General features: G+C 38.3%; 1 protein-coding gene across 2 annotated transcripts in view; it reads left to right on the top strand.

Moving 5' to 3' along the window:
- The window catches only part of CR2 (complement C3d receptor 2), a 39,720-nt gene that overhangs the window by 5,454 nt on the left and 8,852 nt on the right, over positions 1–25,414 (top strand). The window contains exons 2-18 of one of the 2 annotated variants that reach the window (XM_007988623.3): positions 9,276–9,665; positions 11,263–11,451; positions 11,536–11,635; positions 11,885–11,967; positions 12,434–12,841; positions 13,487–13,663; positions 13,744–13,834; positions 14,169–14,245; positions 15,828–16,235; positions 16,603–16,779; positions 16,859–16,943; positions 17,291–17,373; positions 17,862–18,254; positions 19,303–19,488; positions 20,937–21,122; positions 22,308–22,331; positions 23,035–23,110. In XM_007988623.3, the coding sequence (XP_007986814.3) occupies positions 9,276–9,665; positions 11,263–11,451; positions 11,536–11,635; positions 11,885–11,967; positions 12,434–12,841; positions 13,487–13,663; positions 13,744–13,834; positions 14,169–14,245; positions 15,828–16,235; positions 16,603–16,779; positions 16,859–16,943; positions 17,291–17,373; positions 17,862–18,254; positions 19,303–19,488; positions 20,937–21,122; positions 22,308–22,331; positions 23,035–23,110 (3,133 nt within the window). The remainder of the gene's footprint in view (positions 1–9,275; positions 9,666–11,262; positions 11,452–11,535; positions 11,636–11,884; positions 11,968–12,433; positions 12,842–13,486; positions 13,664–13,743; positions 13,835–14,168; positions 14,246–15,827; positions 16,236–16,602; positions 16,780–16,858; positions 16,944–17,290; positions 17,374–17,861; positions 18,255–19,302; positions 19,489–20,936; positions 21,123–22,307; positions 22,332–23,034; positions 23,111–25,414) is intronic. The other variant, XM_007988624.3, reaches the window with a different exon arrangement.

Below are 25,414 nucleotides of genomic sequence, written 5' to 3'. Positions count from 1 at the left end.
CCAGGAAACCCAGTATTAAGGTATTTGATTATATGAATTATCATTCTCAATAATGATTTTTCCCTCCTACCTGCTTTCTAAAATTTTGGTTTTATTTTTATTATCCTATATGTTTGTTTTTCATCCATTTCAAATGGATTTCCAAGCCATTCCTGGTAAAGTCCGTGGGCCCAAGTAATTAAATATATCCCTGTTGATTTAACTCAGAAACTGCTTCGCCTGGTTGTTTTTAACATGGTACATGGTTGGAAGGATGTGTGTCTGAATGTCAAGTCACCATCTTTGATCTTTGATCCAGTCATGATCTCCTCTGAGTTTTACTCCTGGCTACAGAAAGATGTGAAGAGGGTTCAGTGACCTTCAAGAAAATTTGTATTATTTGATGGCTCATGGATTAATCTTCCCTTTTCTGATATGATCTGCCTTGTGACCTGGGATTTTGGCTTTCATTACTAATGAGGATCGATGTTCCCAAAGGAAGATAGCCCTTAAAGCTCCTTATTGGAAATGAGACCTTCCCATTTTTTCCCGTCCAGAAAGTGTGATCTGTATCTCCTTTCGTCATGGGAAGTTATGCTATGAAGCACCCTTCTGCTTTTACTGTTTCCAGATCTTCATTCCATCTTCATCCAGGTCATTGCCACTGATTAAATCTTGTAAATTTAAATTGGTTTTCCAGTTTGTGGAGGATAATTTGATATTGTCCTTATTTACATTTGATAATTACAGATTAAGTCACTTGACTAGAGTCACTAGTACAAGTAGTATCAGGATCATGAAGTTTGTCTCCATTGAGGTCAAACCCTGATATTCCTTATAGAATTTTGTTATTTTGCACAGAGTAAGCACTTGGAGACTTTTGTAGTTATTAATGGAGAAAACTAAGTAACTGAGGAAATAAATCGAAGGGGACCTATAGTGATATCTGGCTCCCAATAATGATGCCTATTCTTAGAACCAGTCTTTGTGACTTCTCCAGTAGCAATGTGGGGTCACAGCTAAGGTCTGGCTGTGTTTTGGGAGCTTTGTGTGTGACCTTGTGTCAACTGGTTCATGTTTATGCTTTGACTTTCACCTGTACCTGTCTCAGACCTATTTGAAAAAGAAGGAGATTATAAATTTGATATTTAAATATACTGCTATTCTAGGAGGGCCTTACAACTGTGTACTTTTTTTTTGCCTGGACTACCATCTGATCTGGAAGAAGAGTTAACTTCTTGTTTTCTGCTTGTCAGTTTAGGGCGTTGAAACTTGAGCTTGTTCTCATACATAGAAAAATGACTTTTCCAGCTATATCCCTAAGTATATCATTGCTATAGTTTCTTACCTAGCACCTAGAATAACTTCTATTTCATTATTAATAATAATATTGTTATTTTAAGTTACAGGAAACTGTCTTGAAATGACCATCCCTTTATCTAGTTCCCATCAGAAAGTATTTACTGAGTTCTCTTTGGGGGCATGTTACTCTACTAGATTAACAGAATAAAATAATAAAGAATAATAAACATGTTTTCTCCTCTCTAGGCATTAAAGGTTTAATAGCTAAGATAGTTATGTAAATTCATTAAAGTAATTTTACAGGATCATATGTGTACTGAGCTTTTACAAGATCTCTTATATACTTTAGTTTCTTATGCTATCCTGGGAAAGTTTGTGTTTAAAATTTTTACTTTTTTGTCCCACAAACTCACCAAATAGCATACATTAGTTACGCGAAGTTTTTTTGCATACAAATAATACCTCAGTGAAACTGGGAAAACATTAATATCCACTCCCCCTACCACCCTTATAAAAAAATCAAAACATATATACTCATCCTTCAAGGCCCTTGCCACATGCCTTTCCTGTTTTCCCCAGTCTCTGACCTCACTGTGAAAAAACAAGCAAACAAACTAAAACCGCTAATTTTTACTTGTAAGGGTGAAGGAGATAGAACAATTCTGAGGATTTTCTGAAATTTTATGAAAAATTACTTTCTCCATCTCTAAAGTCTACCCTAAAAATTCTCTGAACCTCTGAGCTTATTTCTATGTATATTCACCCATGCTGCAATGACATGCGTTCTTCATTCCACAAAATATTGCCCTATTTTAGACTTACATTCTAAAGATCAAAGTTTTCAGGATAATTGGTAACAAGGCAGAAGCAGAGAAGAGGTTTTAGCCTCTCTTGGTTTTTATGTTTCTGTGGCCTTTGTCTCTAGGTCAGGGTAAGTTTCTGCCAAGGTTTCCTTTTGCTAAGCCTAAAATTCAGAGTAACCAGCCTTAAGTTTGCTGTTGGGATGTCTTGCAAATACAAATGCTTTCTTGGGTATATCAAGAGGCATTCTTTTTTTTTTGAGACAGAGTCTTGCTCTGTTGCCCAGGCTGGAGTGCAGTGGCGCGATCTCCACTCACTGCAAGCTCTGCCTCCCGAGTTCATGCCATTCTCCTGCCTCAGCCTCCCATGTAGCTGGGACTACAGGCGCCCACCACCACACCCCGCTAATTTTTGTATTTTTAGTAGAGACGGGGTTTCACCGTGTTAGCCAGGATGGTCTTGAACTCCTGACCTCGTGATCTGCTCGCCTCGGCCTCCCAAAGTGCTGGAATTACAGGCATGAGCCACCGCGCCCAGCCTCAAGAGGCATTCTTTATCACCTCCCTAGAGATCTTCAAGTGGTCAGATGCTCAGCAGTTTTATAAACATGAGTAATCCTGTAATAGAGGCATCTTTGGGTCTGTCGCTGTATCTGGATGAGATAATGTGTTATGTTTAAGATAAAAGACCAGTAAATTCACGTCATCTCAAGTGAAGAGGGCTCCTAGGTGCTACATGCTTCCTTTTACTCCTAGGGGCACTGGGTGTGAGGGTTAAGTCATGATAGCTGGCCAAACCTATTCATCCTGTGATCTTTATGACTTTGATCTATGGTCTCCATACTGTGTTAGGGTGAGGTTAGAAGTTAGAGTACAAAGAATGTTAATATTACCTCATCCTCATCCCATTCAATTCAAAAAATACTTTTAAGTAACTACTAGATACGAAGCTCTAGACCGGACAGTGGGGCCTGGGAATTACATTAAAGCTAATCTGATAGTCTTTGCCTTTGAGAAACTCCTACAGTAGTTGTAAAGACTGACTCTGAAATATACGTTGTACTATGATGTAGTTCTCTTATTTATGAAGTGTTATGAGGTCATAGAGAAATAAATCATAAATGCTACCTAGAAGAATTAGAGAAATATAGGCCTTCCGGGCAGAGGAAACAGCATTTGCAAAAGCATAAGTGTGCAAGAACATAATGCCTTTGGAAAAAAATCAGTGTCATTGGAGTATAGGCTACATAGTGATGAATGGTAGTTGATTAAATGGATTGGAGCTTACTTGTAAAAAATCTATGCATTTTTTCCCTATAAACAATGGTAAGTCATAGTAAATTTTTAAATGTGCAGAGTGGCATGACCACATTTGTGTATTAGAAAGATAATATGTGCAGTGGTATAGAAGATGTACCAGCCCAAGGGAGAACAATTAGGAAAGTAAATTATGTCGTTCAATGATCCAATGAGAGACTGCTGCAATGACAAAATAGTTCGTTTGGGGTGAGATTTCTGGAGTCCAGTCACTAAACTTTGGTAACTAATTGAATGAAGAGCAGAGAGTAGAGGATGAGTTACAAAAAGGAAATGGTTAATGTGAGTTTTTTTAAGGCAGAAGATTTGGTAGATGATACCATAGATTAACAGAATATATATAAAAATGGAAAATGAAGACTCTAAGTTATCATTGACCACAAACAAAGTTGGCGTCCATGCACAGAAATAGAGACTGTGTGCATTAAACAAGTAGTGTTCTAGAGTTGACTGATCCTTTGGAAAGTTTTGTAAATGTAAGAATTTCTGTGAGTAAACATAAGCAGGCCTGTCAGCAAGTCCAGTCAGGTTGAGATCTAATATAAAACACAAAAAATCTCCAAAAAGTCTCCTAAATCCCAGTCTGAAATTCTGTTTGGGTTGGTTTGGTTTTCTTTTGTAGGTAAATCGTGTATGATTCATAGAGAACTCCTTTAGGACTCTGTGATTACACACATGGGTATTGCATTTGGTTCGACAGTGACATATTTTTGTAATAAAGGGTGGGTTGGCAGGAGACATTTCCAGGGTACATGGATACCAGAACAGCAGTTCCAACCAGAAACCGTCACTCTTCCAAAAGAGATCTGAGTAATTGCCACATACTTTTTAAAATAAATAAGGAAAAAGGAATCACCTCCCTAATCTACTCCAGAGACACTGCTTCAAAATTACCAGCTAGAGAGGATTCCTAGGAGACAAGGAAGTTTTGGCTACTCTCTTCCAATTTTAAATCTCCAGTGCTACTGCCCAGGAGCTTGAATTTCATTTGGTTTTAAATTGTATGAGTCCTTAATCTATCACCCCTACTTGTCATAAATGATATTCTAGTCTTTGCTATTCTTTCAGTAGAGAAAGAACTAAGCTTTTCTAAAATGTAAGTCTAGCTGGGAGATGATCACTCATCTCTTTTTTATTTTTATTTTAAGTTCTGGGGTACATGTGCAGGATGTGCAGTTTTGTTACATAGGTAAACGTGTGCTGTGAGATTTCTCATCTCTTTGTGTTTAGTGACTCATCTGCTATATGTATTATCTCAGACAATATTGTAACCTGGGATAATGACATACATTTTTAGGAATGTAAGTAAAACAATCTCTTTATTGCACCCTATTTAATTCCTCTTGCCCCTTCCAGAGGGAAATTGGGCATCTGCACACCAAAGTGAGTAGCCAGGAGGGTTACACTTGGTTTGAGTAGCTCTAAGCACACAGCTATGACTTACCCATCTTCCTCATGGCCCCCAATCCTACCACACTTTCCTTTGTTTACTGTCCTTTGATTATAAGTTATTTCATAGTGAATAAATGCTTACATCTAAAACATTCCAGGAGATTACACACTGTCAACTTTATTCCATGCAAAAAGTAAGCTACCCTAGGTCCCTTCTATAACAATTTGTCTGTGGTCTGGGGTGGGGACTGGTGACCAGCTCATAGCTTTTTGGGTTTTACCAGCCAGTTCCATATATCTTTCGACCTTGTTACTTCCTATTTAGAATCATCTTTGAGATCAGGATACAGAATTTCAACAAAATGGGTAAATTGCAGGCTGAGTTGCAGTTTGGATTGCAAGAATGAAGAGAAAATTCTCAGAAAGTATAATATTCTCTCTTTCTCCACCTACTCCTTAAAAAGGTATTCCTTGTAAGTCACTCCCAGCCATCCCCAATGACAGCAGCAACAGGGAGAGAGGTTTACTATGAAATCATCAGTGCCATATTGGATATAATAGGGAAAAGCTGTTTGACCTCTTGGTTGAGAGTCAATGCATTGCACCAGCAAAGGTAATCAAGTTGATATCTGGAGCTCTGCAGCAACCCTCCTCTTCAGTGTATTACTCTTACCTGAATGCTCAATTATAGAAGTTGAAAATGGAGTTGTGGAATCTGGATTATGTTCATTTTTTAAAAACGATACAGTGATATTTAAGTGTAAGCTTGGTTTTACCATGAAAGGCAGCAATGTAATATGATGTCAACTAAACAGCAAACAGAATCCTCTACTGCCAACGTGCTTCAGGGGTGAGTTGGGCTGAAACTTCAGGATCTAGAAATAAAACAAGGTTTTTTTTGAGAAACAGGTATATGGTACCTATGGAAAGAGCAGAAGGAAGATAGTATATGTGGTTGCGTTTTCTAGTTAAAGAGGTTTTTATTGTTGTTTGTTTTTTGTTTCTGTTTTTGTTTTTTTGAGATGGAGTCTCACTCAGTTGCCCAGGCTGGAGTACAATGGCATGATCTTGGCTCACTGCAAACTCCACCTCCTGGGTTCAAGTGATTCTCCTGTCTCAGCCTCCCGAGTAGCTGGGATTACAGGCACCCGCTATCATGCCTGGCTAAATTTTGTATTTTTGTAGAGATGGGGTTTCACTATGTTGGCCAGACTGGTCTTGAACTCCTGACCTCAGGTGATCCGCCTGCCTCAGCCTCCCAAAGTGCTGGAATTACAGACGTGAACCACCACACCTGGCCTAGTTAAAGAGTTTAAAAGTAAACTTTGAAAGTAATATCTAAATGTTGCAGATGTAGGACTTCTTTCTCTTTTGTATTTTGGGGCAGTACTAGATCTGTGTTATTGTAGGGGAAATTAAAAGATGCTTTTTTAAAAAGCAGATAGCACCAAAGTCAATGATTAGGGATTTTGTGTGTGTGTGTGTGTATATATACACATATATATGCACATATATATATATGACTAGATTTTATTCAAAGGAAGATAAGATGAACTCTCAATTCCATTGGCTGAACTCTCAATCCCATTGGCCACACCAATGGGGGAAATTGGCTGAGATCAGAATTTGACTCAAAATACTGTAGATGGGCACATGCCTCACGACATCCTGAGGCTGTGTCACAGGCACAAAATTAAAAATAAAAAAATACTGTGGACATTATACATTTTCACACTGAAAAATGAAGCCTTTATGAAAGAAGGCTAGTCATCAGGTTGAGTCTGCACCCTCCATTCTCCCCTTCTCCTCTTCTTTTACTGGGAAGTGTCTGACTCTCTAAAAACCTGGCAACATTGAAAGCTTTGTCCACAAAGCTCAGAAACCTCATTAGCCTTGTTTTTGGAGCAGGAAGGAAGAGGTAGATTTTGGTGGTGAAAATGTGTTGCAAAAGTTTAGTTTCACTGGCTACGATATTGATGAGAGAATGGCTCAGACCCTTTGAACTGAATGAAATGGAAAATGATGAGTTAGGTAATGTTTCTTGTCATAAATCAAGATAAAGAAAACAGATAGTTATAAAGTTCATCATTTCTGAAAAAAATAATGCATGTCAGCTCTGCTCTATGTCACCCGAAGGACTCTCTGCTTACCTTTAGGACAGCTTATGGGAACACCTTCATCCCATGCCTACTAACCCCAAGCTGGTGGTAGAGAAGATTGCTCTTATTTTAGAAAGAGCTTCTCTATGCTGCAGAGAAGAATGTCTTACTCTTTTCTCAGGGAATCTGCCACCTCCACATATCTACCATGATAATTACAACAAAATAGATAAGGAAATGTCCTACAGATACAAGCCTGGCTACACTCTCATTGGAACTAACTCTGTGCAGCGTATGTCCTTGGAAACCTGGAACCATGTAGCACTAAAGTGTGCAGGTGCCCAAAGTTCTACTCCATCTAAAGAAAACTCAACAGTTCCCTGCTTACGTATCAACCTTGTCTCTTTTTTTCAAGTGAAATCATGGGATGCCACTCCAAACCAACTTCTCAATGGTTATGTAGCTCCTACTCCTAATCTTTAACATGGGACAGAGGTTTCCTTTGTGATGAGAGGTGATGGGGTCTGAACTGAGACCTAGAACCCATAGTTAAACATTGTGAAGTGTGATCTCTAAAGACAGTTTTTTTTTTCTGACTTTTTCTCTCTTTTTCTTTGTCCTTTATGACTTAAAGCTCTGTCATTAACCAAGCCCTCTTTAGTTTCTCCAAATGTATGTATTACGCATGGCCAGCCAAAGCTGGGAATTGTCCTTTCAGCAGTTGAAAGAGCAAAGCTTTAGATTAGAAGTGAAGGCTCCAAATATGGAGAATGAATAGATGATCCTGGGTTCAATAAGAGGGACTCTCTGGAGTAAACTTGAGGATCAAGATGTTTGATGTTTTCTTCACTAGAAAAGGAGACTATTTTTTTCTAGATGGTCACAAGAATCTTGATATTTGGATGCAAAAGAGGGGAGGAAGAATGTTAAAAGGAATACGATTTTTAAGATTTTATTTTTCTATATGTTTTTACCTAGTCTGAAGTTATCATGTAGTTGGGTCGATCACAAATAACCTTGGACTTTTTCCCTGAAGTCAAAAATCTTAAACATATAGATCCCATTAATACCATCAACTTGAGAGAAGTGACTAATTTGACTGAGAATTGGTTTGTTCTGGTGATAACTTGTTACCCTTTATTGTTTAATGTTCCAGTTAAATGGCAAATCTTCTAGTCAGTGTGTCCCAGAAGGAATGACAACACCCTGTCTAGGGAGTGGAAAACAAAATAACCAAGTATGGATCTTGCCTTTTGATGTTTGGTGTGTTCCCACCCATATATCAATTATCACATCTTATCCATATGTGTGCTTTGAATATATATATGCCATTCTTCTCTGTCTTCTGGAATGCAGACCAAATATGTTAAATTGATTCAGTTGAGTACATATTATATTGCAGATTCCATATATATAAAGATAACAGTTCTCGAAAGTCACCCTTACTGAAACCAAGTATAGCACTGATGTGATGAAACAGTTTGGCTATATCTTCTTATGCCAGTTCTCACTCAAGACCTCCTCTTGGAGCCAAAAGAAAGTTAACTGAAAGTTCTAGAGGTTGGCAATTTTCCCTTTATTCTGAGACTGCCTCAGAAAAGGTGTGCATAACAAAGTAACTGTAAACAATATCCTTCATGGTTATTAGGACAAGTAAATGAAGAATATGAGGCCATTATTCAAAACCTCTGTTCACTTCCTGTGGCTTTTTCAAAGTGTTCCAGCATCAAGTCATGACAAATCACCTGTAGTGAGGCTCTAGTATCTTCAGCAGCAGGACCAAATGTGGTAATCACAGCCTGTACCCCCAGTTGTGTGTTTGAAATAGCCATTGAATAATTAGTATGTTCCAGGTATTGTACTTTCTCTGTTCATGTACTTTTAGCACTGGATTCTCACTACACCTTATGAAGTAGTTTGCATTATACTATAGACTAACAAACTGAAGCTTAAAGAGGGTAAGACTTGCTTGAGGTCACACAGCTATTGAATGACTGTGGGGATTTGAAACTAGGTCTGCTGAGTTCAAATTTCCTTAATCCATGGTACCTTCCCACATGTAACTAATGTGCCAGTAATATGTTATTTTCATGTGCTAAATTTGCCTTTTATTTCATTATTAAAATTGATTAGACTCAGAACTTTTGGATACATTCTTTTCATTATTATTGTTTGATCAAGATGATTCATGTTGATCTGTTTGCTGAGGATCAAGAAAAGATAAGAATTTAGGAGCTTGGGAGTAAGCAGGGAAGAAATAAGCCATACGTATTTCTAAGTCTGTTTCTGAAAAAGTTGTGTGATATATATTTGGATATTTTACCTATATTTGAATATTTTATCACCATGATCAGTATGCCTACCAAATTCCTTTTCTACTTTTCAGGAATTTCTTGTGGCTCTCCTCCTCCTATCCTAAATGGCCGGATTAGTTATTATTCTACCCCCATCACTCTTGATACTGTGATAAGGTACACATGTTCAAATGGCTTCCGCCTCATTGGAGAAAAAAATATAATTTGCATAACTAAAGACAAAGTGGTTGGAATCTGGGATAAACCTGCTCCTAAATGTGAATATTTCAATAAATATTCTACTTGCCCTGAGCCCATAGTACCAGGAGGATACAAAACTAGAGGCTCTGTACCACCCTACAAGCATGGTGATTTTGTGACATTTGCCTGTAAAACCAACTTCTCCATGAATGGAAACAAGTCTGTTTGGTGTCAAGCAAATAATAGGTGGGGACCGACACGATTACCAACCTGTGAAAGTGGTGAGTATGAAAAGAAAGCTGAGTTGGGAGGTGGGGTCTTGCTTTTCTGTGCAGACCACGCTTTGTACCTTCCTGAAGGACAAACAGTGTGAACATGTAATGATGGGGGTGGAAGAAGGAAACAAGGGAAAAGGTGAAAGTTATGGCTTCCTCATTTTTCTTCATGGAGGAATATAACTGCTCATTCAAAAAACATCAGTTGAGCAAAGGAGTTTAAAGTACCATGGAAAAATGTAATTAAACATACCTAATAATTGAGTAGGGTAAGTTTTGCAAGGATGGGGCCAGAGTTTGTTGGGGTTGTAGGAATGGGGTGATTTTCAACTGTATATCTGTGTTACTGTTAAAATGAGAAGAAAGGTGGGATCTTATAGCAAAAATATACCCAATGGATTTGAAATTAATGTGTAAGTATCTGCTAATACAGTCTGGCACAGGTGATATCCTTCTCTCTGTAGTCTCTGTAAACACGTTTTGAAGTTATCCACTATTTCCCCAAGTCATCTTCTGAGCCATCACATTTCAAATAAATGCCTTTGAAAATAGGGACCTACTGTAAATTCTTCATTCCTTTTCTTTTGGTTTGGTTTATATTGCTGCTGAAATATAAATCTGAATTTGAATTTCACAATTACAAGAATTGGCAATATTTAACAAAAATTATACTATTAAATTAGGTATTTATTTTCTTAAAGAACAATGTTGACAAATTTTAAACAGATTAAAGAGCTGACAAAACTGTTAAATTAGTATAAAATGGGATTGTATTTATTGATCAATTGATAAATAGATAGCGTTGGAGAAAGGAGATCTTATGATAGTCAGAAAGCTTAATGACTGTTGAGAACAAGCTTTTGTAACGATTTAGACAGACGTATATGTATGGACATGGAAGGATATTGTATACATGTTGCTAAGTAGAGGAAGTAAGGCATAGAATATGTATTAGTTGTACACACACACTATATATGTATCATGCGTAGGATCCCAATAAACTATATTACTAATATCTACCAGGATAGCCCTTGAAATGATAGCATGCTACTTTTGGAACAGAGAATAAGCTTAAGGATAGGGTGAGAATATAGGTGAAAACTGACATTTTTGGTAATTGAAGTTTTTCACAAGGCAAATGTGATTCACATAGTGTAACTAAAAATGAAAAATAATGTACTATTCATGGCTATTCATGGCATAAGATGGATACACTTAAACCATACCTGTTTGATCTTTAAAAGACTAGGTTAAAAGTTAGTAACAACTGGCTACCATAGATCATGTGTTATTTATTTAGATCTGTATCCTAAGTCAGCATCTAGATCAAGCTTGTCCAACTTGCTGCCTGTGGACAGCATGTGGCCCAGGATGGCTTTGAATAACAGAAATTCATAAACTTTCTTAAACCATTATGAGATTTTTTTTGCAATTGTTTTAGTTCATCAGCTATCATTAGTGTTAGTGTATATTATGTGTGGCCCAAGACAATTTTTCTTCTTCCAATGTGGCCCAGGGAAGCCAAAAGATTGGACCCCCTTGATTCTAGATTGTGAAGGATGCATCATCTGATGGCTTTTTTTCCTGGTATGTGTGTGCAAAGTTTTCCCTCTGGAGTGTCCAGCACTTCCTATGATCCACAATGGACATCACACAAGCGAGAATGTCAGCTCCATTGCTCCAGGATTATCTGTGACTTACAGCTGTGAATCTGGTTACTTGCTTGTTGGAGAAAAGATCATTAACTGTTTGTCTTCGGGAAAATGGAGTGCTGTCCCCCCCACATGTGAAGGTACCCTAAATGTACAATCTATTTTAAGAATCTGGGCTGTTCCGTTATTTGCCACACATTTCTCATCTTTGGTTTGTTTTTTAGAGGCACACTGTAAACCTCTAGGACGATTTCCCAATGGGAAGGTAAAGGAGCCTCCAATTCTCCAAGTTGGTGTAACTGCAAACTTTTTCTGTGATGAAGGGTGAGTGTCAGGATTATTTATGAGATTTAATTCATTTGGCTCGTGTGTGCATGGTGTGGACTATGAAACCTGCAGAAAGTTCCTCTGTGAGGATTTCTGGGCAGCCTGGGGTAGGGTTGTGAGAGGTAATGCTGATAAAAGGAACAGGTGCACACCGATTGAATGAACTTGTCTTGAACTGTAAGTAGAGGCTGCTGTTCTTCAGCACAAACTGCCTAATAGTTCTGAATGACAATCTTCTGTCTCCAGGTATCAACTGCAAGGACCATCTTCTAGTCGGTGTGTAATTGCTGGACAAGGAGTTGCTTGGACAAAAATGCCAGTATGTAAAGGTAGGCTAGGCAACGATGGTCTGACAGCACTGCATTCTCAGCTTAACTAAAAGCTTTTGGTTCAGTCATTGCCTTACGGACTCTTACAGAACACAGAACTCCTAGAGATCTTTAAGGACATGGTCTTCACCAAAGCATCCTTATATTTTGCTTCCTCAATTAAAATAGGGTTCCTAGGCTTTCCCCCCTCTGAAAGCTATGTAGACTTTCTAAGTAGGTAGCCAGACCATGTGCGTAAAGAAAATTGTATATCTGGTAAAAGAAATCAAAGGATCAGTAGAGTACATATACTCAGGAATGAAGCTTGAGAATCATACTTCTAAATTATGTTGCTTTAGCTGCCTTGATTGATTCATTATAGATTCAGATATCACTGTCCTAGGATAGTGGTATCAAGGAGCATCTGGAGCATTCTTTGTTTTCAGTACATCTATGATCTTGTCATTTCTTTCTGCAATTTCCCTAGAAATTTTTTGCCCATCACCTCCCCCTATTCTCAATGGAAGACATACAGGCAACTCACTAGCAAATGTCTCATATGGAAGCATAGTCACTTACACTTGTGACCCGGACCCAGAGGAAGGAGTGAACTTCATCCTTATTGGAGAGAACACTCTCCGTTGTACAGTTGATAGTCAGAAGACTGGGACCTGGAGTGGCCCTGCCCCACGCTGTGAACTTTCTACTTCTGCGGTTCAGTGTCCACGTCCCCAGATCCTAAGAGGCCGAATAGTATCTGGGCAGAAAGATCGATATACCTATAACGACACTGTGATATTTGCTTGCATGTTTGGCTTCACTTTGAAGGGCAGCAAGCAAATCCGATGCAATGCCCAAGGCACGTGGGAGCCATCTGCACCAGTCTGTGAAAAGGGTGAGTGTTCCGGTACTCAGAAAAGGTGCTTCTGATTTGTTTTCTTGAAAAATTAGAAGAAGGGGTTATGGGCTTTAAGTAGGGCCTTGTCCAGTTTATATTCCCCTCAAATCTACTAAATGGAATCACTATAAATTTTGTAGAGGGCATTCTTATCACCAGTCCCCCACCATTGTTTTATTTTATGGGAATATGCTTGGGAAAATAAATGTTAGGAATCACTAAGTTTCCCATTTCTATAGGGGAAAAAGCCAGGAGAAAAATGCTTGTTTGTCTTAATAGTGACTTCTTAAAAGAGAAGTCATTCAATCCCTCATTCCTAGGGATATATCAGAATCTCCCATAAAAACATACAAGGTGATTCCTTATGAAGGAAAGAGACAGGAGAGGAGTTGCAGCACCCAGTGGAAACTGAACAACATCTGCAGCAGCCTAAGTGCAGAAAACAACAACAACAACAAAAGATTCGGAAATGGTGACCTAAAATTACCCAAAGTTGGTCTGCAGCATATGTTCTGTATCATATAGCGGCCACCAGAGTGGAATTGTAGCGTGAATGTCAATTTCTTTGGTTCAGTTTCTTTCTGTGGTTGTTTACTTAAGCAGTTATGTTTTGTTTTGTTTTGTTTTTGTCCTTTCGTTTAGAATGCCAGGCCCCTCCTAACATCCTCAATGGGCAAAAAGAAGATAGACACATGGTCCGCTTTAACCCTGGAACATCTATAAAATATAGCTGTAACCCTGGCTATGTGCTGGTCAGAGAAGAATCCATACAGTGTACCTCTGAGGGGGTATGGAAACCCCCTGTACCCCAATGCAAAGGTGCCAGGCCTCAAATGTAGACGTTTTGTTCACTTTAAGATTGCCTTGTATTAAATTCTCATCCTAGTTTCTTTTCTTAGTGGCAGTGTGTGAACCTACAGGAAAACAACTCTTGACAAAACCCCAGCACCAATTTATTAGACCAGATGTTAACTCTTCTTGCGATGAAGGGTGAGTGAAGGTTGACTCAGTCTGACTCAAGTCCGATGTATCAACACACACTGCAGGCTCTATGTAAGAGTTTGTGTCAGTACACCCTGCAAGCTCTGTGTAAGAGTTTGTCTCAGGTGCTTGCCTGTCACGTGGTTATGGAAGTGTCTGTCATACTATTTTTCCATGCATGGAAGTTATGCCTGTGCAATGAAAGGTTGGTGCTGATGTTGGCCACATTTTTGTTGTTATTGCTTCTTGGCCTGAAAGTAGTGAGTCTGCTTGGGAGCCCATGACTCTTGCTTAACTTAGTGGTCACCTGATGGCAAAATGACATACGTGACTCTGTCTCTAGGTACAAGTTAAGTGGGAGTGTTTATCAGGAGTGTCAAGGCACAACTCCTTGGTTTATGGAGATTCGTCTTTGTAAAGGTGAGTAGCAAAAATGATACAGGAGCTGAAATAATGTGAGATCTATACATTTCCTGGGAGATTTTTGTTTTGGGGCATGTTAGGGGAATTAGAGTATTAGATTATGTTCTATTAATTTTGCCAATAGTTATGGTTGCAGTTTTGCCATGCCTTTCTTTTGCTACCTTTTTCTTTACCAATAACTTAAATGTACTTGGTTATTGATTCTATTTTGTAATTTATGATTATGGGAATAATGACAGCAGTGAGTATATGAGCCATCATCTTAATTTGGGTATACACAGTTTAATGTAGAGAGTAAAGGATTGGTGTCAGATCTGAATTCACGTTCTGTCTCTACTGCTTACTAGTGTGAGACCTTGAACCAATTGTACAACTCCTCTGAAACTCCATCCTTTCTTCTGTAAAATCTGCATAAGACTACAGACTAGGAAGTCCAGAGAATGTAAATAAAAAGTAAAAAGGGCCAGGTGCGGTAGCTCACACCTGTAATCCCAGCACTTTGGGAGGCCGAGGGGGGTAGATCACGAGGTCAGGAGATTGAGACCATCCTGGCTAACATGGTGAAACCCCGTCTGTACTAAAAATACAAAAAATTAGCTAGGAATAGTGGCATGTGCCTGTGGTCCTAGCTATTTGGAGGCTAAGGCAGGAGAATCACTTGAACCCAGGAGGCGGAGCCTGCAGTGAGCCGAGATCACACCACTGCACTCCAGCCTAGGCAACAGAGCGAGACTCCATCAAAAAGTAAAATAAAATAAAATAAAAATAAAATTTAAAAAAGACTACAGATTTCAAATTATTCAAATTAAATTGTACTATTGCTACTTTCTAAATGAGGAAACTGCCTATCACAAAGTAGGTGCTCATTTAACAATAAGTTTTCTCAGCTAACCATATAAATTATATCAGCTGCGCACAGTGGCTCATGCCTGTAATCCCAGCACTTTGGAGAGGCCAAGGCAGCCGGATCACAAGGTCGGGAGATCTAGACCATCCTGGCTAACACGGTGAAACCCTGTCTCTACTAAAATACAAAAAGCTAGCTGGGCATGGTGTCGCACACCGGTAGTCCCAGCTACTCGGGAGGCTGAGGCAAGAGAATGGCATGAACCTGGGAGGCGGAGCTTGCAGTGAGCCAAGATCGCGCCACTGCACTCCAGCCTGGGCGACACAGTGAGACTCCGTCTCAAAAAAAAGAAAAAAAGGAATGAAAGAAAGAAAAACTATCATATCACCTCAGCCCAAAGAGAGTACTCAAGAAAGCCTAATTCTATTCCCTTGTGTCTTTTATTCTCCTATTGCCTAGTTAAGAAGAATTCTTCTTTTAATTAGCAATTTACTATTGGGCCTAAACTCATAATGTGATATTAATCAACCACATTCACTTTTAATAAAGATTTTCTTTCCTATGAAATGTGTCTACATTGAATGTTACATACTTAATGAGCTTTCACATAACTCACATCATGAAAATGTACCCATACCATCCAGGAAACAATAGATTCATAGCCAGCATCATTTCTGTTCTTTGGTGTTTAATACAGGAACTCAGTTCTACAGTATCTTTTCATATCTCTAGAAATCACCTGCCCACCACCCCCTGTTATCTACAATGGAGCACACACCGGGAGTTCCTTAGAAGATTTTCCATATGGAACCACAGTCACTTACACATGTAACCCCGGGCCAGAAAGAGAAGTGGAATTCAGCCTCATTGGAGAGAGCACCATCCGTTGTACAAGCAATGATCAAGAAAGAGGCACCTGGAGTGGCCCAGCTCCCCTATGTGAACTTTCCCTCCTTGCTGTCCAATGCTCACATGTCCATGTTGCAAATGGATATAAGATATCTGGCAAGGAAGCCCCATATTTCTACAATGACACTGTGACATTCAAGTGTTTTAATGGATTTACTTTGAAGGGCAGTAGTCAGATTCGTTGCAAAGCTAATAACACCTGGGATCCTGAAATACCAGTTTGTGAAAAAGGTAAAAACCCAATAAGGGGGAAAGAAAAGGAGAGATTTACCTAATTATTCTTGTTTATTATCTCACACCCAAAACCGTATCATGGAAAGAGGCAAGAGGGGCACAGATTACTTTCCATTTCTTCCATCCTGTAATAGATGTTCTCTGTGGTGTGTGTGTTCATGCGAATGCCCACTTGGATCTGGGATCTATTCAGGGTAGATAATGAGAGAGCCTTTTTAAAGAGCAAACAGCATTCAGTGGTGAATTTGAGCTTCATGATCTTTGGCAGCAGAGTTTCAGATTGTCTGTCCAATGTTGTACACTTAGTGTTCTTCAGTAGAAATTCCTCCGTGTTGGTATTTATGTAGGGAGTTTTTCTCTTCAGGCTGCCAGCCACCTCCTGGGCTCCACCATGGTCGGCATACAGGTGGAAATACGGTCTTCTTTGTCTCTGGGATGACTGTAGACTACACTTGTGACCCTGGCTACTTGCTTGTGGGAAACAAATCCATTCACTGTATGCCTTCAGGAAATTGGAGTCCTTCTGCCCCGCGGTGTGAAGGTACTTTCAGTTCCAGAGTTGTCCCTCTGTTTGATATGAGACATCTATAAATACTGTAATTCCATCCTTGCTTCTCCAGAAACATGCCAGCCTGTGAGAGAGGATCTTCAAGAACTTCCAGTTGGTTCACGTGTGGAGCTAGTTAATACATACTGCCAAGATGGGTGAGTATGAAATGTTCTATTCTGAGAAAAGGTCTCCACCTCATTTTGTGGATTAACTCGACCTTCAACTTGTCTTGGTGGAATCCTTTAGAGGCTCCTCATTGTCACATGCATGGAGAATATGAGGTTCCAATGGCCTAACTAGCAACTCTGACTCTTCAGTCCTCTCTTGACATGGAAAGGGCTTTGCTTAACTCAAAAGTAGTTTATTTTTTATTTTTACTTGGAGGACCAAGAATTTCAACTCCTCTCTGCCAAAGTTCTTATTTAGAAGTCCCTTTGTGCATGTGGTTTGAAGAGATGTGATATTGGGAACAGGAAATGCATTATAATCTGTCTCTCTGTAGGTACTGGTTGACTGGACATACTTATCACAAGTGTCAAGATGATGAAAATGGAATTTGGTTCAAAAAGATTCCACTTTGTAAAGGTAAGTTAGAAAAAATAAAAGCCTGACCATGGTAATGGAGGACTAGAGAGGGCAGGTTGCTGAAGAACTAGTCTACCACTGCTTTGGCAGTCTTAGGGATCTCCCTCATTGGAGGTTAGATATGAAAAATCTTATGGTGTTGGTCAGCATGGACACTGAGAAACATTGTCAAGTAGATAGTGTTTTCCATGCATCTGCTAATTTTGCTAATAACAAAATACATAGCCCATATTCCTAGGTCATGGGAACATAGCTGTATTTCTTTCTTCCTTTACACTTTATTTTCTGAATGTTTATGGAGTATATAGTACTCATATAATCACATTGAATAAAGTTGTTTTTTAAAAAAGCATAATCCATATTCCAAAATTTAAGTTATTTTTTGTTATGTGAAATATATGCAGTTGCATATTGTCATTTGTACCTGAATGAAGACCGCTTACCTTGAGGTACTAGCTGAGGCAGAATTCCCTAAATCTCTTCCGCAGTTATTCACTGTCACCCTCCACCAGTGATTGTCAATGGGAAGCACACAGGCATGATGGCAGAAAACTTTCTATATGGAAATGAAGTCTCTTATGAATGTGACCAAGGATTCTATCTCCTGGGAGAGAAAAAATTGCAGTGCAGAAGTGATTCTAAAGGACATGGATCTTGGAGTGGGCCTTCCCCACAGTGCTTACAATCTCCTCCTGTGACTAGCTGCCCTAACCCAGAAGTCAAACACGGGTACAAGCTGAATAAAACGCTTTCTGCATATTCCCACGATGACATAGTGTATGTTGACTGCCATCCCGGCTTCATCATGAACGGTAGTCGCGTGATTAGGTGCCATACTGATAACACGTGGGTGCCAGGTGTGCCAACTTGTATCAAAAAAGGTAAGATACTTGAAGAAATAAATTATGGGATATTGTACAGAGTAAAGAAAAAAGGTTTTGAATCTGCACTTGACATTCTGCCTAAAGAAAAGCATCTAAGAGCTAAGGCCATTATATTGTTTTACAAGATATCTGCCTTTTCCTATCTTCTCACTTGATTGTTTGTTTTCTCTTTCCTTTCTCAGTGTATTGAGCAATAAATAGTACATGAAAGGATAATGGCTAACTTGCAAATTGATAGAGTCTCCAAAACTGTTATTCTTATGACTTTAGTGTAAGAAAAATGCACATACATTTTTGGCAAATGATTGGCAGTAATATTGCTAATAATTTGATATTTAAGGCTATGTTGCCAGCCAGAAAGAGAACTTTGGGTGTTCTGGAGAATTAATTGGCCCTCCAACCCATTGAGTTGTCTTTCTTGTCATTGTAGTTATCATTTGGCAGCCTTATTCCTGTCCATGACTATCTACAGCAGAGGCTGCTGATTGGTGACCCAAGAATTGGAACTCAGCTCCACAGAATGGTTGTCTTTGGCTAGCACAGTAATCTTAAGTGAAACCCATCTTCAGTGGAAGATAAATAGTGAGCTTGTGAGCCAAGAGAGCCCCCTTTGCTTCCTGGCAAGGCACCAGTAACTTGAGCTGAGCAGTGGCTGCCACTTTTAGAAGGACAGGGGCTCTCTGACTTGTCGTATCTGGTGGCTTCACTTCCTAGCTCTCGTAGACATTTGAAGGTGTAACCCTGTCTGCTATTTAAAGGGAAAAGAAAAGAAAACTGTTGGCTGATGGATTACCATTGTGAACTGTATCCGTTAATGTTTCATTACCTTATTTTTTAACACTTTTCTTCAAATCATGTTGGCTGTCAGTAGGAAATGCAGGTCTCCGTCAAGTGTTGCTGGTCTGGGTGGAATGAATGAGTGTTTCTGGACACTAGTTAGTTGGTTTGTTGCCTCTGGCCTTCCTGTATCGCTATCACCCAGAAACAGTGCAGGCTATGTGTTTCTCTGTGCTGAGTTAAAGACCCTTTCTTATTGGTGTCTAAGCCTTCGTAGGGTGTCAGCCTCCGCCTAAGACCCCCAACGGGAACCATACTGGTGGAAACATAGCTCGGTTTTCCCCTGGAATGTCAATCCTGTACAGCTGTGACCAAGGCTACCTGCTGGTGGGAGAGGCACTCCTCCTTTGCACACATGAGGGAACCTGGAACCGACCCGCCCCTCATTGTAAAGGTGCTTTGTCTATTTTTTATTCTTATTTTTATATCAAATTTTTGCCAAAGTTGGGTACTTTCAACTTAAAATAGCCAAAGAAATGCATTAATTGCCTCATTACATTAAATGCTTTAATTAGATCAATACACTCATTAATCTAAATATTTCAAAATAATAAAAAATGTCTCAGGCTGTAGTCTATCTGGTGAATGACCACTTATGTAGTCATTTACACATAGAAAGTTGGAGTATGTCTGTAAATTAAACAACTATAGCACGGATTGTATTTATACACTATAGTTACAGTTATGATAAGTGTGTATTTGGTAAAGTACCAATAAAAAGCACAGCAATCTTTTGAGAATATTTACTGAGCGTTGGTGGGATTATGGGTACATCTATAAAGATGTCATTTTCATTATCATAAACAGTGCTTATGAAATATGACTAGTAAATTAGTATCTAGTATTTGTTGATCACTTTTTACTCTATGCCAGACACTGTGCACAGCACCTTACATGCATTATTTCATTTAGTCTTCATGAGAGTCAATGAGGTTCGTGCCATGATTATCCATGTTTCATAGATGAGGTTTCAGTAGCATGGAGAGATTTAGAACTCACCCAAAGTCACACATCTAGGAAGTACTAGAGCCAGGCTTCAAATCCAAGATCTCACTGTATGAGTCCATTCTCACACTGCTAATAAAGACATATCCGAAACTGGGTAATTTATAAAGGAAAGAGGTTTAATGGACTCACAATTCCACATGACTGGGGAAGCCTCACAATCATGGTGGAAGGTGAAGGAGGAGCAAAGGCACATCTTACATGGTGGCAAGCAATAGAACATGTACAGGAGAACTGTCCTTTATAAACCATCAGATCTCATGAGACTTATTTAGTATCACAAAAACAGCACAGGAAAACCCACCCCCATGATCCAATGACCTCTCACCAGGTCCCTCCCATGACACATGGAGATTATGGGAGCTACAATTCAACATGAGATTTGAGTGGGAACACAGCTAAACCGTATCACTCACACTAATGATGACTACACCGAAAAGATGAAAGAAATGAGAAAGCATACACTTGTATGAAGAATTAGAGAGCAAAACTAGAAGCAGAAAAAAAAACGGTAATTCAGAATAATTAATAATATTACCAATTCAGCCCTCACCATTTCTCCAAGAAGCCATTAAAATTATCCATCACTGTTTGGATAGAAACTGAAGCAAAAACCAAAAAATACAATCTGGCTTAAATTACCCAGAGGTTATTGAGATAGAGGGCTGACAGTAAAAGATTGTGTCGAGGATATTGTCTTATCCTATTTCAGTGCAGCTTTCCTTACTGAGAGTGAAACAGGTTGGTTTTGTAAGTCTTTCTACTAAGGGAAATCTCTGTTTTCTTGGTAAAAGACCAAAATATGACTGTGCTTGAATTAGATTTTTTTAATTTCAGAGGTAAACTGTAGCTCACCAGCAGATATGGATGGAATCCAGAAGGGGCTGGAACCGAGGAAAATGTATCAGTATGGAGCTGTTGTAACTCTGGAGTGTGAAGATGGGTATATGCTGGAAGGCAGTTCCCAGAGCCAGTGCCAGGCAGATCACCAATGGAACCCTCCCCTGGCGGTTTGCAGATCCCGTAAGTACCACGGGCTTCACCGCCGCTTGTAACTGGCTAAAGGAGAGAAGAGAGTGAGGGTTTCCCTCAGTGTGGAGAGTCCTGGGTTTTAAATTGACATAGGTTCGTGACTAGTGGTATAATTACAGAGGAACTTGAAGTCGGTGGTCTATTCTAGAAAAAACACAGCTTGGCCAGATGTGTGACTCCTGCCTGTGATATCAGAATTTTGGGAGGCTGAAGCAGGAGGATTACTTGAGCCTAGGACTTTAAGACCAGCCTGGGCAATGTAGTGAGACCTGGTCTCTATAAAAAAATAAAAATAAATAAATAAATAAAAAGCCAGGCATGGAGGTGTGCAACTGTGGCCCCAGCTACTTGGGTAGCTGAGATGGGAGGATCACTTCAGTCCAGGAGGTCGAAGCTGCAGTGAGCCATGATTGCACCACTGCACCCTAGCCTGGGCAACAGAGTAAGACCCTGTCAAAAAAATAAAGGAAAGGAAAGAAAAGGAAGAAAAGAAGGAAAGAAAATAAGACAGAAAAAGGAAAAGAAAAAACACAGCTTTCTTAGGAAGGGGAAAGTGAAGAAAAGAAAATAGAGAGAAACACTAATTTAAAAGGAGCAAAAATGTGAAACCAAACAACCTGACATTTTGAAAGGAATTGCTGCATAGACCACCCTACGTGATGAATCTGAGTTAGTAAGTGCTTACAATTTGACAGGGAACAGAAATAGGTTAAATAACTAGTTGTTACAGTTAATATTTGCATTCTAACCTGAGAAATCTCTGATTATAGAGTTGAGTATTTTGGTTTTGTCATTGGTGAACTCCCCCAACCTACTTAGAGTGGAAAAAAAAAAAAAAAAAGCCCAGTGAGTTGTTACATAAAAAACAAGTGGGTATAACTCAAGGTTCCAATACATCTTTTTTATCTGTTTGTTTTTTAAAAAATGGAGACAAGGTCTCATGATGTTGCCCAGGTTGGTCTCAAACTCCTGAGCTCAAGTGATCTTCCCACCTTGGCCTCTCAAAGTGCCAGGATTACAGGCATATGCCACTGTGCCTGGCTCCAATACATCTTTTAAATCGACTTGGAAGGGAGCTAGAGTGTTGATTTCTGGGACACTACCATGAAACATGGGGCTACATTGAATTATGACACTAGACTGATAATCATTTTCATGATTTTGTATTATTTTTAGGTTCACTTGCTCCTGTCCTTTCTGGTAAGTCTTCTTTAAATACTGGAAGAAAAGTTCTTATAATGTTTTTTTAAAAATTGTAATGCTAGAAGTCTTATATCCTATCTGACGATAATATTTAACTCATAGGGGATGTTCTTTTTTTGGTGTTTTAAAGATATTTCAATGTACATGTCACATTACAAAATGTTACTTTGGCATAGAGTTGGATAAATTATTTGAACAGCCAGCTCTTTCTTCTTTTTAAACTGATACTTTAGTTTTTATTAATTCTTGGTCTTTGACTTGATTTGGTCTATTGAAATAGGCAGGCTTCTTCTGCTGTAGTAAAATATATTTCACAGCTGAGGGTTCAATGTTGTTATGCAAAATCATAAGAACCTGGTGTCCTGTGCTCCTAATTTCTATTCTTGAGATTTCTCTCTTGTCACCTCAGTGACAAGATTGTTACTAATAAAACTAAAAGGAACAGAAAAACTCAATGAAAAGTTGACTGGAACCTTGTGGTCATATGCTTGGTGCTCTAGATTAAGTGTGGACTGGGTCAAATCAGAAAAACCTTAAAGTCAACTATGATTATTCAGGAATTCAGTGTTTATGTCCAAGAAAGGCTAAGTATGAGTCACATAACATTTTCCTCTCCACTAGCAATAGACCCCACAATCAGTTCAGAACAATGTAGGTGATAGTCTTCTGGCATTTGATACTTGCTGGATTTTTCTTCTAGGTATTGCTGCAGGTTTGATACTTCTTATCTTCTTGATTGTTGTTACCTTATGCATGATATCAAAACACAGAGAACGGTAAGTTCAGATGCAAATACATGCTTGACCAATATGCACAAATGGTTTTGGCTTCTTATCTGAAACTAAACACAGAAGCGCAAGTTATGTGAAATAAATACTGCAGTGTGATAACTAAATGAAGTATCTCGTGCTATACAAAAGGAAGACTTTTCTGTAGTACTTAAGAGATATCAAACACTTAGCTTATTTTATTGAATGATGTTTATTCAGATGGTATATTGTAAATAAATCTAGAGAATAGGAAAAACATCCCAGTGGGAACAACTGCAAATATTTTGGTGTATTCCTACCTGATCTTTTTCATATATTTTTTCTCTCTTTAAACTGAAATTTTGTCATTTTCATCTTCTGTCTTGACTTTTTTCATTTAGACTCATGTTTATATTTTTATGTCTTTAAGTCATGTTTTCAGTTACTAAATAGCATGTTATTCTACTCTGTGTATTTATGTGTGTTAAGTTGCTTCCAAATTTACTTTGATAATATATAAAGATATGAGTAACACCTCTGGCTAAACCTTTTTTCACACCCATTTATTTCCTTAGAATAGATTTCTAGAATTACTAAAGATAAGTGCATGAGCATTTAATATACTTGATAACTATTGTCAGATGACTTGCCAGAAAGTTTGTTCTTAGTAATAGTTAATGTACCTGAATATGTTGTGTTTCTCAACCCCTTTTCCTGCTTCATTGATTTGCCTGTTCTTCCATTACAAACCACTTTGTGTTTAATTAATACTTTTATGTTATTATATCTGGTAGGCAAGAATTCACACTACAATTTTATCGAACTTTCCTCCTATTCTCTTCTGTTTGTTCCTATAGGTGATTTTTAGAATCATTTGTAATTTCAAAAAAATTGTGATTACATTTAAGTCGATAGATTAATTTGTGAGAAATTGGCATCTTTTCCGTAATGTCTTCCCATTCAGAAACATATTAGGTCTTTCCATTTGATCAAGTAATCTTTTCTCTCCATTAGTCATTTTCATGATTACTTAAATATTAACTGTATTACTAGGTTTCTATGTTTTGGTATGTTATATTTTCTTATCCAGAAATTAGATATATTTTACAAATTATTTTTAATTATTTTTAAACACCTGAATCCATTGGGAATTTATTTTATGGTATGGTAGCTGAAGTAAACCTACTTGTACTTTTTGTCTCTATATATTCAATTTTTTCAAAACCTATTTTGAGTAAACCATCCCTTCAACATTGGTTCGTAGTTTTCTTTATCAGATAAAGCACGCTTATTCAATTCTTTTATTTATTTATTTATTTATTTATTTATTTATTATTATTATACTTTAAGTTCTAGGGTACATGTGCATAACGTGCAGGTTTGTTACATATGTATACTTGTGCCATGTTGGTGTGCTGCACCCATCAACTCGTCAGCACCCATCAACTCGTCATTTACATCAGGTATAACTCCCAATGCAATCCCTCCCCCCTCCCCCCTCCCCATGATAGGCCCCGGTGTGTGATGTCCCCCTTCTCGAGTCCAAGTGATCTCATTGTTCAGTTCCCACCTATGAGTGAGGACATTATGTACACTGGGGCTTATGTCAGAGATATCTGACATAGATATGTAAGATAGATCATATTCCACTGATCAGCCTGTCTCTTTGAGCCAGAGCTACTCTATTAGTAAATGTAGCTTTATAATAGCTTTTTCTGAGATATGTTCCCCCTCTTTAAAACTATTTTGAAATTTTCTTCTATTTATTTTGCAGATAGGCTATATAATTATTTGCACCGCAACTACACCTCCAACACCCTAGAAAAATAAAATAAAATGTTAGATCATTGATAGGAAGTGCCTTAAACCTACATATTTATTTGGGAAGAACTGACCTTTTCATGATATTCACTATTTCCTTCCAGAAACACCAGATGACTAATTATTCAGATGTTTTGTTATATCTCAGTTAAAATTTAATAGATTACTTCATATAAGCTACATAGACATAAAAGTATCTTATTTTTATTGCTTTATAAATAGAATCATTTTTGGTTATGTCTTATAAGTAATTGCAAATGATATCTAGGAAAGTCTATCTTTATACAATCATTAATTCTAATAGCTTTTCAGTGAGTTACCCAATCATCTAAGTAGAAAACTGTATTTTCTACCAATTATTGTTATTGGTAGAAATAATTTCTACCTCATATCTACTGATTATACATTTTCCTTTATTGGTTTTTGTCTCATTTTACTGAGAAGAATTTTAAGGAAAATCTTCAATACTATTAGGGAATATTGGCATATTTTAACCTTTATTTTTAATAT

The sequence above is a fragment of the Chlorocebus sabaeus genome, chromosome 25, assembly GCF_047675955.1.
Source record: "Chlorocebus sabaeus isolate Y175 chromosome 25, mChlSab1.0.hap1, whole genome shotgun sequence".
NCBI lineage: Eukaryota > Metazoa > Chordata > Mammalia > Primates > Cercopithecidae > Chlorocebus > Chlorocebus sabaeus.
This window is presented reverse-complemented; position numbering and strand designations above follow the sequence as displayed.